Source organism: Solenopsis invicta, chromosome 1, assembly GCF_016802725.1.
Source record: "Solenopsis invicta isolate M01_SB chromosome 1, UNIL_Sinv_3.0, whole genome shotgun sequence".
NCBI classification, from domain to species: Eukaryota; Metazoa; Arthropoda; class Insecta; order Hymenoptera; family Formicidae; genus Solenopsis; species Solenopsis invicta.
In genome coordinates, this window is record NC_052664.1 from 5,215,308 (window position 1) to 5,230,771 (window position 15,464).

General features: G+C 33.3%; 2 protein-coding genes across 2 annotated transcripts in view; one reads left to right on the forward strand and one right to left on the reverse strand.

The window, feature by feature from the left end:
• The window catches only part of LOC105207372 (ER degradation-enhancing alpha-mannosidase-like protein 3), a 67,250-nt gene that overhangs the window by 13,701 nt on the left and 38,085 nt on the right, over positions 1 to 15,464 (forward strand). The window contains exons 7-8 of the mRNA XM_039454530.1: positions 6,714 to 6,842; positions 8,276 to 8,447. Coding sequence (XP_039310464.1) covers positions 6,714 to 6,842; positions 8,276 to 8,447 — 301 coding nt within the window. The remainder of the gene's footprint in view (positions 1 to 6,713; positions 6,843 to 8,275; positions 8,448 to 15,464) is intronic.
• On the reverse strand, positions 13,154 to 14,687 carry LOC120358875 (trichohyalin-like). The gene has a single exon (XM_039454535.1). The coding sequence runs from the start codon at positions 14,656 to 14,658 to the stop codon at positions 13,306 to 13,308; it is 1,353 nt and encodes a 450-aa protein (XP_039310469.1). The 5' UTR covers positions 14,659 to 14,687; the 3' UTR covers positions 13,154 to 13,305.

Consider the following 15,464-nt stretch of genomic DNA (forward strand, 5'->3'; position numbering starts at 1 on the left):
AATTTGTTTTGTTTGGATACTAACATAACTCTTGATCAAAAATATTAGGCACTCAATTTTTTCAATGCATTCAAGCATATAGACTATAGATATAAGATTAAAGCATTTCTAATGTCATTGAAGGAAGTTGTGATATGTCTTTCTCTCTTTGATTTGCGCAATTGTCTTTTCTCTCTTTTTCTGTCTCTCTTAACTCTAGCTTAGTCTCTTTTTTTTAGTAAGTATGTAAAGAAAGAATATTAATTATTAATTTATCTTATACAATTAATTTTTATTTTTCATTATCTGCGATTGTGGAAATTTTCTTTATTACTGTTTAAAATAAGATCTGCATATATTTTTATATTTATATACTTTTTATGTTTATAGACTTTATATAGTTGTTAGTGTTGCATGCTTTAATACGTTCCTGTTAATAAATAATATTTTATATTAAATTTACATTAAATATGGAAACGATAACAAACAATAATTATAACAATAATAAAACTGTACACTGTTCAACAAGAATATACCTAAGTCTACGCATACGGATAGTGCATAGTGGGAAGAGCGTAGTGACTTATTCACAAGTAAACCTACCTTTGCGTGACTCACTGATTTCATTGAAACTTTGTATGTTTGTAGAGTAGGCAAGAATAATAGACACATATTTTTTTTATCGGCAATGGTTGATGTTAAAGGGGTGAAATCAACCTTTAAAGTTGAGGGTATTAAGAAATCATCATGGTGTTTCACATAAAAATAATGTACCGATCAACACGAAATCATTACAAAATGTTTTTTTATGTTAGATAGTAAAGTTTATATGTTCGACTTTCTATGCACCTTTGTTGCGAGGGGTAAAATATCTCGCAAAAAGGTTTCTTTTTGTAGTTTTTTGAATATAACAGAAGAAATTCTCTGATTTTAATGAAACAAAAATCAAATTAGTTGGACATGTAAACTTTACTATCTAACATAAAAAAGCATTTTGTAATGATTTTGTGTTGATCGGTACATTATTTTCATGTGAAACACCATAATGATTCTCTAATATCCTTTGGGGATCGATTTTACCTCTTTAATGTTGACCATTGCCCATAAAAAAAAATACGTCTATTTGTGCCTACTCTGCAAAGTTTCAACAAAATCAGCGAGTCACGCAAAGGTAGGTTTACTTGTCACTACTGTTTACGTAAATATGGCACGCTCAATTCGCGCTTATTGTTCGAAATTTGAACAGATGAAATAATTTGTATATTTTCGTACGATTAAGCCGAAATCGTAATACATTTAAATTACACAATTGGGAGTCTATAATTTAAGAAATAGTTAAATCCAAACTACCAACATTTTTTTATTAAAGATTGGTTTTATAAATGAATATTACACTAATAATAATATATAAAGCAATAATGTCAAAAATAAAATTTTATGAACAAATTATTAAAAATTAAAAAACAAATTTAATTACAAATAGCATAATAAACTTTATTACAAATTAAGAAAGCAAAACAAAAAATTCTTATTTTTTTAAACCTTATAAGAGTTATTGCAGAATAATAACAGAAAAACTAAAAATTGCTGTAGAATAAAAAATAATATAATATAATAACGTACCGAATTGCAACATGAAGAAAAATTATAATAAATTATAAATGTCATATTGGTTTTTTTTGAAAGTTTATGAAATAAACACAAATAAGAATCATCGAGACACTTAATGCTCTTTGCGAATTTAATCTATTATGTTTCTTTATAATATGTAGCGTCTCAAAAATTAATATCGATATGTTAACGTCGTTCTACAGTGGCAGTAGTAGTAGTGGATTAAAAAGTAAGCATTATGACCTTTCTACAATAAGCTATTATTTGGTGTCGTAAGCCGTAAGTCGTAAGCCGTAAGTCGTAAGCCGTAAGAATTGATTAATCATAGTCGAATATTCTCTTCATATTTGACTATGATTGGTCGATTTTTATGGCTTACAACTTATGCCATTGACTAATAGCTTATTGTAGAAAGCTCATAAGCTGTACTACAGTAAAAAATTGACCAATCACAATTGAATCTGAGGAAAATAATCGACTGTAGTTGGTCAATTTCTTATGGCTTACGATCTCTTAAGGCTCCTGACTCCTCAGCCGAGAACTCTGCGTTGACGGTAGCGACATTTCGTCGCGGACAAAATTAGAACTAATATACGTGAAACGTGACAGATTGACGATGAAATGTTATCGTGCATGTTATTTTGTTATTATGTGTTTCATTGTGAAAATATGACTTGTCTCGTATTTACCAAATTCATAAAAATGGACCTCGAGTAAAGTTTCTTTGAATTTTATACATAAAAGTACATTTTTCACTCCTTTTAATAGCTATCCGTGTGTTTTCCTGTCTGAATAGACATCACTTTACGTGCTTTTTACGACTATTTACTGACTGCTAGGCGAAAAAAGGATAGGCGTGACCGATATTTAGAAGTGTTTTAAAGCCATCTGATTAGTCTGTTTTATCCAATTTGACATTATTTAGAAATGGCACGTCGGACAAAATTACGTGCCCATGTGTTTTCCTGTTTCAATTGCTTCACTTTGCTTGCTTTTTACAACTATTTACTGATTGTTAGGCGGAAAAAGGATAGTCGTGACCGATATTTAGAAGTATTTTAAAGTCATCTGCTTAGTCTGTTTTATCCAAATTGGCTTTATTTACAAATGGCATGTCGGACAAAATTACGTGTCATTTCACGCAATTTCTCGCTTCTGACGTCACGACTTCAATATGGCCGCGGCGAGTACTCAGGAGCCTTAGAGCAAGGTTTTAGACCAACACTAATATATATCTAGAGGCGCGGTTGCGACTCGCGCCTATGTAGGAGAAGCGAGTCGCAGACCCTCTTTTACGCCAGTCAGCGAGTTCCAAACATGCGAGATTATCAGATCTCAGTAACGGCTGAACCGATCAAGTTTTGAGTAGTCTCAAACGATAGCTTGGCCCCGACTTGTATAATAAGTGTTTTTATTTTTTTTCTCTGTGCCCTACGAGATATCGCGACGCAAAGTCCAAATCTCAATTCTTACATTTAAGGAACGTCATCGTCGCCAAGATTTTCTTGTCCAGTACAGATTTCAACTTGGCAAAATTGTAAAAAAAAAAAAAATGGAATAAAATCTAATATTGTAATTCACAAAGGTATATTAAAGTTCAAGATATTACGACATGGGCTGGCATAGTAAATTTTTCAATTAACACAGATAGTACCACTTGAGTTTTGCAGAAAAAAATAAAGGTTTTTAAAGGTTAGGCGCGCGCACATACACTTGGTGCCTTTTTTTACCTTCTTTTTGAAACGGTGATTTTGTACTGATTATTCTTAACCGGGCGAAAAATGGATTAAAGGATTGTTCGCTCCACCGGAATCGCCGTGACGGAATGGTCAGTTGCGTTAGGTGACAACTACTATACAGGTTAGATGAAGGTGCATGACATGATTGATTGAATATAGCTAATATAATATAGTAGCGAACACCTCTCTGTGTCGAAAATATGTGCTGGACAAGAAAATTTTGGCAACGATTTCCTTAAATGTAAAAATCGAGATTTGGACTTTGCGTCGCGATATCTCCGCTCGTAGGGCATAGAGAGAAAAAATAAAAACACTTATTCTACAAGTCGGGGCCAAGCTATTGTTTGAGACTACTCAGAACTTGAACGGTTTAGCCATTACTGAGATCTGATAATCTCGCATGCTTGGAACTCGCTGACTCGCGTAAAAGAGGATCGGTCTGCGACTCGCTTCTCCTATGTAAGTGCAAGTCGCGACCGCGCCTCTAGATTTATATTAAAGTTTATTATGTTATTTGTAATTGAATTAATGTTTTTTAATTTTTAATAGTTTGTTACTAAAATTTTATTTTTTACTTTATGGCATTGTATATTATTATTATTATTATTGTAATATTTATAAAAACGATCTTTAATAAAAATATATTTGTATTATGGATTTAACTATTTTGTAATTCATAGACACCTAATTGTGTAATTTAAATGTAACAATTGCGACTTAATTACACTGACAAGGAGATGCTACGAATTGTGAAATACGGAATCAGATGAGCCTTAGTTTATTTGAAAGAGGGGGTCGAGTGTATAAAAAGTATCAGAGCGTTTGAGTGCATGGACCTTCAGAGAAATTTGCATGTCAAGTTTGATATTCGCCGCGCGGTGCGTTAAGTACTATTGCGTGGTAAATTAAAACGCTGAGGCTGAGGAGACTAAGGCGCGCGCTTTCTATAGTGTCCTCGACGGCCGCGTGAAGAGAGGTGTTCGAAACCTCGCAGTGCTAATTTTTGTTTTGTTTTTAATAGTAGCTACATTTATCAATTGTAATTAATATTTATTATTCTTAGCAAGATATTAATTGTTATATATTATTTGTTATATGTAACAAAATGTAATAATCAGAAAGTTGGCATATTTATTCAAGTTTATTTATTTTTATTCATTATACAATTCTGACATTGCTATACATACCATGAACATTGTATAAAAGAATAATGTGTTTTACAAGAACATCTTGTAAAACATTCTTGTAAAACACGTTATTCTTTTATACAATGTTCATGATGTACAGTCAATTTGTGTTTCCAATGCTTTTACGTAAATTTTCACCCACAACATTGTACAGTAATGTCAGAATTGTATAATAAATAAAAATAAATAATATAAATAAACTTGAATAAATATGCAAATTTTCTGATTATTACATTTTGTTACATGTAACAAATAATATTGTTACGCCCGATATTGCGGAGTTTGGATGGTCGTTGTCTGTTGATGGGTGACGATATTCATGTTGTTGTTATTCTGGGTTTTTGAAAAAGTTACGTTAATTAAAGGCTTACGTTTTTCTAAAGCTTGTCTATTTATTTCTTGTGTGTGCGTGTGTTAATTGAGTGCGCGAGTGTGCTAGAGCGGATTGACTTAACGGAACGTAACAATATAACGATTAATATCTTGCTAAGAATAATAAAAATTAATTACAATTGATAAATGTAGCTATTATTGAAGAAAAATTGGCACTGCGAGGTTTCGAACAACTCTTCACGCAGCCGCCAAGGACAAAATAGAAGACGTGCGCCTTAGTCTCCTCCTCAGCCACATTGCTTCACGCTTTAACCTACCGCGCAATAGTACTTAACGCACTGCGCGGCGAATGCCAAACTTCACATACAAATTTCTCTGAAACAAAGGCCCATGCACTCAAACGTTCTGACATTTTTTATACCCTCGACCCCTCCTTTTGAATAAACTAAGGCTCATCTGATTCCGAGTTTAACAATTTGTAGCATTTAGTTGTGAAATGTAGAGATTATTTTATCTGTTAAATTTTTTAACAAGTGTGATTCCGAGCGTGCCATATTTATACGTAAATGGCACTGACTAGGGAAGCCCTTGACTAGTATATCACCAATTTTAATAAAATTTTATGGTGTGTAAGATTTACTCACACATTTACTATAGTAAACTCGTTCGTTGCGAAAACTAGACATTTTCGAGAAAATGACGATTAATTATTTCCAGCATTTATAGTACCATTACAGAAGAATGATTATCGAGTTAACAGCGTAGCGTGGAGCGTTAGGACGTCGACTTGTACGCTTGGGGTCCTCAGGTTTGATCCCCGCGGATAAGATTTTTTTTCATATAAATCTTGTATTTTTAAATTGTTATATATAATTTTTAAACCGTTTTTAATTATTTAATATGTTATTTTTTTAAGAAAATTAATGAATTTAAAAATGCTCTTCTATTATTAATTAAATTAAAATTTTTTATGAACACGAAAAATATAAAACACAAGAATAAAAGGTCTAAAAAATAAAAACAAAAAATATATTTGCAATAAAAATTTACAATGATTGTTTTACAATTAGTTTTACAATTAACTTTTAGGGTGATACTTATTGTAAAAACAATTAAAATACAATGGTTCATTGAACCATGCACATAAAGTCATTGACATTTCAAGTGTATAGTCTTTACATTTCAATTGTTTAAGAGAATTTGGAAAACAAATTTATTAGCATCATTTATATTTTGACGTTCTTAAAACAGTCATTGTAAATTTTTCTTTTAAATATATTTTTTGTGTTTATAAAAAATTTTAATTTATTTATTAATAGAGAAACATTTTTAAATTCCTTAATTAAAAGAAAACATTTTATATTAAATAATCAAAAACAGTTTAAAAATTATATATAAGAATTAAAAAATACTTATAAAATTTAAATAAAATAAAAGTTATCTGCGGGAATCGAACCTGGGACCCTAAGCATACCAATCGATGTCCTAATGTCCCACGCTTCCCCGCTTGACAACTGTTCTTCTGTAATGGTACTAGATATAGATGGTAGAAATATTGTAGACGCTATATTGGATTAAGAGTAGATAAGAAAAGAAGAAAAATCTAAATTAAAAAAATTTTTTTCATTCTCGGCATAAAGTCGACCGACTGAATTACATTTGTACGTATACTTTAATTGTGGAAAAGGATTTTTAAATCTGTAAATGCAATTAAAAGAAAAGCGCGTAGAAAAAAAATCGCGTTTGATTGGTAAAACAGGAACTTTAACATCTTAAAGAAATAAGAACTGTCTTGAATCTAATTTTAAGCAAACATATTGTATATTTAATGAACCAATTTTAGCATTTTCTGTATGTTTTATAGATAAATTTAAAACATGGTATGAAAGGAGTTCCTATGGAAATATCAAGAGAGACATGCACTGCTTGTGCAGGTAGTATGATATTAGAAATGGCTGCTTTGTCCCGCTTAACAGGTGAACCGATTTTCGAGGTAAAATTTCTATGGATACAACACGATGTATTGCTTAATTACTATAACAATAACTAAAAGAAAAAAAAATAGAATTAGTTTGAATGTTTTAAATTATTAAACTTTTGTAATATAACTTTTTAATTTGATATTATTTTGTAATGATTTTGATGTAACGATTTAATCCACTGATTGTAGAGGAATAAAAATATCATTAGCTCTTTGCTCAGTGGTTTTTATTTTCAAAGTTCTCTTTATCCAGTTTCTTTTTTGCAAACAAAAAAAGAAATAGAAAACTAAATAAGAAAATAATCTTTGCTTAAAACTTCTCATTATTACCGTCTCAAATTATGACGTTAGAAGCAAAAAAATAATAAAAATTCTTGCAAAATATTAAAATAAAAATATATGTCAATAAAACTTATAAATTGGTAAGATTTAAAAGACTTAAACAAAAATACCTTCTACGGTCGCAACTAGATTTTCAAGTTTGTATTATTTGTGTGACTTTTCTCAAATTCAATAGTACAAGCACGAAGATCTAACTGTAACCGTAGAAGGCATTCTTGTTTAAGCTGTGTTGTTACAGTAACGGTCAAATATCTCTATTTTAAATCACGCTGCCTCAGAAAGCGTTCTAACTCATAGTCGATTATTGCGAGAAATATCATCACAGCCTTAGTAGTTGAGTTGATTAAGACACCCGTACTGGATTCGGGAGGTCCAAGGTTTGTCTCCTGGCTGAGAGAGATATTTTTTGCAGTAAATTCTGTACAGTTTTTTTAGGGGAGGAGGGCGTTAATATTAATTTCAATTTTAATAATTTTATGTGATATTACTAAATCTTGTTCAATGCAGGGCTGGTGTGATTGAAAAAGCAATGTGGCGCTTAGTTTATTGAATTTGAAAAAAGTATATAAAATCACACAAATAATACAAGCACGAAGATCTAGCTACGATCGTAGAAGACATTTTTGTTTAGTTGTGTTGTTACAGTAACGGTCAAATATCTCTCTACAGATTTAAAAAAAGTATTGAAAGCTTTTATTTTGTTTATTAATAAATGATTATATATCTAAAAATTGTGTATAATCAAAAGTGAATTATGTATAATCATAAACAAAATAAATTATGTTTACAGCTATAATAACTATTAAATTAATAATATAAAGAAATAAATATGATTTAATTCTTTTTTGAAACAAACATAGTTTCTGGTACATTTTATTAGTTTATTCTTTATATTACACATATATTGTGTCGAAAAATATTTCTGATTGAATATATATTTTACAAAAATTTTTGTTTCACATGTATTTTCTGACGTTGCAATCTGAGATAGTAATGAGTAAATAGAAGTTTTAAAAGACACTTTTTAAGTTGTATTGTAGTAAATGAGCGATATATACTCGATATTGATAGTTATTTATTAAAATGACAACTTGTTTCTCTAGGAAAAAGCGCAAAAAGCCATGGATGTTTTGTGGCGAATGAGACATCGTGGTACAGATTTAATGGGATCTGTGTTGAATGTCAACTCTGGGGATTGGGTACGAAGAGATTCCGGGGTTGGCGCCGGGATAGACTCTTATTATGAATATTGTCTTAAGGCATATATTTTACTTGGTAATTATTTATATTGTATGTGTGTACGTGCGTGCGTGCGTGCGTGCGTGTGTGTGTGTGTGTATTATAGTTAAAACAAAAACCGCTTTTTTCAAATTGCTGAAAAGAAACCAAAAAAATTTTGATTTTTTTCTGAAAAATTGCTTTTTTGCGAAAAATTGCTGTTTTTGCTATGTAAATGGATGACAATTGGTTGAAAATAATTGATCGAAAACATTTGATCGAAAACAATTTGTCGAAAATCAATTCATCGAATGGACGATTGATCGAAAGACAATTCATCGAAAGAAAATTGATCGAAAGAAAATTGGTCAAAAGGACAATTGGTCGAAGGGACAATTGGTCGAAAGGACAATTGGTTGAAAATACAATCTGAAAAACATGAATTGAGAAATCCATGTGGTACAGAGAATGCGTGGGGGGAGGAGCAAAGCCTCTCTCCCTGCACCCCCTTCCTGTATTTTTTCTAACTTAACCCAATCTTATTTTAGTTATTGGGCCAAGGATATCCAATTAATGCTGCGTTATTAGATTTGAAATTATGGCCAATTTGTGATAATTAGTTTTAGGTAATTATTAATTTTGACAGATTGTATTTTTGATCAATTTTTCTTTCGATCAATTGTCTCTTCAATCAATTGTCTTTTCGACCAATTTTCTTTTGACCAATTGTCTTTTTGACCAATTTTCTTTTGACGAATTGTCTTTCAATCAATTTTCCGTTCGACGAATTGATTTTCGACGAATTGTTTTTGATCAACTTTTTGATCAATTGTTTTCGATCAATTAACCGGATATCATGTAAATGACGTGCTATCTAATTTTACAATATTATTAAAGTAAGATACCTTGTATAAGTGCTGGAATTAATATTGAGCTAATTTTTATGTTTACTACATGGGCTGAAAAGTCCCGGGATTTTTCAGTAGGTGGCGCCACTAGAAAATGAACATGATTTATTTTGAGAGGTTCATCTATCACTAGCTTATGTGTGAAGTTTTATGACATTTTGTTTATTTGTTTACAAGCTATAGACGTTTAAGTGTTGCTATCTTCGTTTTCGTAAAAAAAAATGGAATATCGCATATTGATCAAATATTGTTTTTTTGATGGGAAAAACTCCTGAACAATTAATGAAATGGTTGAAGAAATGCTATCCCACATCTGCTCTTTCGAAAACAACAGTTTATTGATGGTTTAGTGAATTTAAAATGGGTCGTACAAGCCCCGAAAACGCACCTTGCTCTGGAAGACCAAAAGAGGCTACGAATCCGGAAATCGTAAAGCAAGTGCATCGAATCGTTTTGAGTGATTGTAAAGTGAAGTTGCGCGAGTTAGCTGAGGCCGTTGGTATCTCAAAAGAATGGGTGGGATACATTTTGCACGATGTTTTGGATATAAAAAAGCTATCTGCGTGATGGGTGCCGCGTTTGCTGACCGTCGATCAAAAACAGCAACGCGTTGATGATTCAACGGCCGGTTTGGTGTTGTTGCAGCGCAATTGAGCGGACTTTTTTTAACGTTTTGTGACAATGGACGAAACGTGGATTTATTATACACCTGAGTCCAATAGGCAGTCTGCAGAGTGGTTGAAAAGCCACGAAAGCCGACCAAAGCGGCCAAAAGACCAACGCTTGACCGGGAAAGTTTTGTTTTTTGAGATGCACATGGCATAATCTTCACCGATTACCTGCAGAAGCGAAGAACAATTACGGGAAAGAATTATGCAGCGTTATTGGACAAACTGAATAACGGAATAAAGAAAAACGGCCCCATATGGCGAAGAAAAAAATTCTGTACCATCACGATATCGCACCGTCACACACGTTCTTGAAAGCGATGGCCAAATTGGACTAATGATAACTTGCGATTTGAATTGATTGCTCATCCGCCGTATTCTTCTGACTTGGCCCCCAGCGACTATTATTTGTTCCCAAACTTTAAACGGTGGCTCCAGGGAAAGAGATTTACATTGAATGAGGAAGTCCTCGTGGAAACCGAGGCGTATTTCGAAGGCTTGGACGTTTTGTACTACAGAAAGGGCATCGAAATGTTGGAAAATCGTTATATCAGGTGTATCGCACTCGAAGGCAACCATGTTGAGGAATAAATAGAACTTTGCTCAAAAAACGCTTGATTTCATTAAAAATCTTGGGACTTTTCAGTCCATGTAGTATACTTGGAATAATGTACATTACTTGAGGTTTAATAATTATCATAATTATTAAACAGTTTTAAGAACAAATGTAATCCTAACAACTAAAGACTGACTTACGTTATTATGTATATTAATTATTTGAAGAATTTTTAAAATATTAGCCATTATCAAGAAGTATATACGTTTCATTTTATTTAAAAAATACATTAATTGTGTTTTTATTTATTTTTTATGATATGCTTTTTATTTCCCTCGTATTCACATTATCATAAATAAAAAGAAAAACTTTAAGGACAGAAACTAATATTAGTGTAACTTTATATGAACCGTTTTCTAATTATTTTTTATTAACATAGATTTTTAACTCTAGTTTGCCATATTCCTGATCTGGTAAAATCCTGAAGTGTAATTTTGTTTTATAGTTTACTTCTTTCTGTATATAATTGTTATAAATCTAATTATTTTAAATCATTCTCTCAACCTGCTATTATCTTATGAGCATGATATTTAGGCTATGTATTTTTTAATTTTTACAATACAAGTTTTAAAATATTAATTAGAATAAAAGACGAAAAATTAAATGTTTTACGAATAGAAGCATGGCAAACTACGGATTCGAACATAAGTGATGCGAGCTAGAGTTAAGAAATCATATCATAAAACAGGTAACTTTGATACTGATGAGATACCACTATACTATAGTGAGAAAACCCTGAGAAAAAAACCGAAAAAATCCGTGGAAAAATAAAAAAAAACAAGTTTTTTCCCAAGTTTTTAAAACTAAAGTGTATACGCGCGCGCGCGCGCGCACACACACACACACACACACACACACACACACACACAAACGCGCGCGCGGACGATCTTCTCCTGTTGCGCATATCGATTTCCTCGCGCGAATCGATATTAGTCGCTTTTTCAGGGCGAGCACACAACTATATATATATATATATAGGGTGTCTGACAACTAATGATAAATCTCTCGCATGTAGGTAGAATTGATCAAACTGATTCGACAAGTTCTATACCACTTTGCGATTCTCGCAATAGTTAACGAATTATGAATTAATAAAAATTCTGAATTAGTCCCGCTTACCACCAAATTCAAATTGCGCGTTTGAGATTGCCAAGCGCGCAGGATAAGGTGTTTACTGCTTGCTGCGTGGGGCAGCAACGATTACGTAGAAATAGAGCGTAACACTAGGCCCCCGCTCTGAGGGAGCAAGTAGTAAACAGCAGTAATAGTCTCGCCATACGTGCTTGGCAATCTTGATCGCGCGATTTGGATTTCTATGAATTTCTAAAATTATTTGAGAAAAATATTCTACCTACATGCGAGAGATTTATTATTAATTTAGTAGTTATCAGACACCCTGTATATATACATATACGCATATGTGCGTGCAGGAGTGCGTGCGTGCGTGTATATACAGGGTGTCCGGGAATTAAGGAACCTACCGTTTTGTGAATATAAAGGAGATGAAAAGGGACAAAAAAGTTTTATACCATTTTGCGATTTTTGCTATAATTATTGATTTATAAAATAAAACGTCTAAGCCAATGTGCGGTGATGCCACGCCATTGCGCTTAGCTCATAGGCAACGGCGCGCGGCGGGACAGATGACGCGTTATTGTCTGAATTGGCACGGCGCGACGATCTGAATTTGTCTCACCACGTGTATAGTCGTGAGCTAAAAGGTTGCAACACATTTTCTTTGATTGTTTTTGAAATGTAGACTTGCTCATCAAACGGCGAACGTCATTGGTTCTTACCTGTGGATCCAACCAATTAAGCATCGAACCATGTACCATCAAAGAAAATGTGTTGCAACCTTTTAGCTCACGACTATACATAAACTGCAAAAATCAAATGTGTTATTTTAGCTGAAGCTTCTCCTTACACATTTGATAAATAACACATTTGATTTTTGCAGTGTATGTACACGCGGTGCGGTGGATTCAGATCGTCGCGTCGTGCAAATTCAAACAACGACGCGTCACCTGTCCAGCCGTGCGCCGTTGCTTACAAGCTAGGCGCGATGGCGCGGTGTCACCACACATTGGCTTAGACGTTTTATTTAATAACTCGATAGTTATTGCAAATATTGCAAAATGGTATAAGACTTTTTTGTCCCTTTTTATCTTCTCTATATTCTCAAAGCGGTAGGTTTCCTAGTTCCCGGACACCCTGTATATATAATATAAAAAATGTATGCTCGCGCATACTACTGTCTAACGAAATTAATAGTTTTAAAAATATATAAAATACTGAAATGCTAAAAAGTAAAAGTTATTGTTTTATGAGGGATATATGATGTGTACACATATTATATGTCTTTCACATGTGACATATGTTAAACAAATTACTAAAAATTGACTATAGAGGAAAACTGATTGCGCTAATTGATTCTACGAGAAAAATTACTAAACTATATTACTCTTTTTTAATTGTTATAAATAAATTAGTTGTAAAATTGATTTTTGCAACATGTTTTTTATGTCAATGTTTTTTTTACAATCCGGTTTTATTTTCAATTGTTATTTTTTGGCTGTTTTTGCTGGTCTGGCCATGGGCAGAAACGGGCTTTAATTATTATTTATTATTTATTTATTATTCTTAATCCGTTTGCCTTGCGGCTTAGGATGGCTTCTGGTTACATATACTTTTGTTTATATTACATTACAAATTCAACTTAAACTTCAAAGTTTAGAATTCAATAGTTTAAAATTCAATAGTTTAAAATTACAGTTAACATCATCAACAGCTAACAAATCAATATCACCCTCAACATTAACATTAACATTAGCGTTACAATTAGATCTTTGGTTTGTTTGAACTTCTTCCTTCTTATTCTCTTCTGCTTCTTCCTTCTCCCTCCTGTTTATCTCCTTCCTCAGCTCTTCTATCTTTTTCATTACTTGTAGGCCCTTTCCTTCTTCTCCAGTGAGTTCTTCTATCGACATTTCGCTTCTTGTTGCTTCGCAATCTTTCATTATATGGTACAAACTTTCTTCTGCTTTCTTGCATACTCTGCATCTCCTTTCCTCCTCTTCTCTCCAATACTGGCTCCCTTTCGTTTCATTCCCGCATCTGTATCTGGCTATCAAGCATCTGTCCTTTTTCTTCATCCTCCCCTCCAAGTATTTTGGTTTCTTTTCCTGTGCAATCATCTTGTAGTTGGTGTTGTACTTGAATTCGTTTATCTTCTGTTGTCTCTCTCTGCTCTCTTTAATTTTTAGTTCCTTCAAGATGTTCTCTGCCATCTCCTCGTTTCCTGCTTCTCTTTCCTTTCTAAGCTGTTCCTTGTTTACTCCTGCCTCCTCCAACACCTCTCTTCTCTTTCTTTCCCATCTTCCTTCTTCTGCACCTGGTCGCCACTTTTCTAAATCTTTTATGCATTCTTTTATTATTTTCTTCTTTGATTTTCTCGTCTTTTCCTCGTATTTTAGTGCTCTTTTGATCGCCTGTATTCTAATCTCTTCCATCTTTGTCTCCTCCAATAATATGTAATTCGGTGTTCCTCTGTCCAAGTTTAGAATCCATTTCGCGTACTTCCTCTTTACTCCGTCTAACGTTTTTTCGTTTTTCCAGCCCCAAACTTCCGCTCCATATAACGCTACGCTTCCAACAAGTGCTTCAAACATTTTCATTCTTCTTCTATGGTCTTCTTTGAATATTCTCTCCCCTATGCTCCAAGTCCTCTTCATCGCTATTGTTGCTTTTCTCAGTCTCTCTCTTATATGTTTCTCCGCACCTCCGTTTTTCTGTAGCATATATCCTAGGTATCTTATCTCTTTGACCTCTTCCACATTTTCCTCTCTCCATTTCCATTCTCTTCTCTTTTTTCTTCCTCTTCCACTTTCGAATACCATCACTTTTGATTTATCCGGACTAAGGCTCAATTCTTTTTTCTCTAGGTATCTCCTGAACCTCTCCATCATCTCTTTCAGATCCGCTTCTCTCTCTGCCAACAAAACGATGTCATCTGCGTATGTTATCGTCCAGAATTTTTCTTTGCCAACTACTATTCCTCCGGCCTGTCCTTTTTCCATCTCTTCTTCCAGATCTTTATATGTTGAATAGTGCTGGGCTTAATGGGCATCCTTGCCTGAGTCCTCCACCTGTCCAAAACTCTTGAGATTTCTCTTCTCCAATTTTTATCACATTTCTTGTCTCTTTATATATTTCCGTGATCCTCCGTCTCAGATTTGTCTCTATATTCATCCTCTCCATCGACTCTATCAGCTGCTTTCTATTCACCTTATCGAAAGCTGCTTTCATATCCGCAAAAAATGCGAATATTTTTCCTCCTTTCTTGCACAATTCTCTGTTCACGATGTAGTTTATCGTGAAGACTGCGTCCATAGTTCCTCTTCCCTTCCTGAATCCGAACTGCGTTTCTCTCAATTTATCTGCTGTTTCTTTTTCTAACCTTTCATTTAGTATGCTTGCATATATTTTGTACGCCGAGTCCAATAATGTTATTCCTCTGTAATTCTTTATCTCGTTTTTCTCTCCTCTTTTGTAAATTGGGCTAATTACTCCTCTGTTCCAATCTCTTGGTAGTCCTCCTCCTTTCCATATTTTGTTGATAAGTTTCCAAAATTCTTCTCCTATTTCTCCTGACATAAATTTCCACGCCTCGTTCTCTATTCTGTCTTCTCCGGGGGCTTTTGCATTTTTTAGTTTCCTTAATATTTTTCTTAGTTCTTCCTTTTCTATGTCTCCTGGTTCCTCCTCCATCGTCGTGCCTGTATCGCTTTCTCGTTCGTCTATGTCTGCTTCTTTTTCCTGTATGCTTCCGAGTAGTCCTATGAAATAATCTCTCCATTCTTCCATCTTTATGTTGTCGCATATC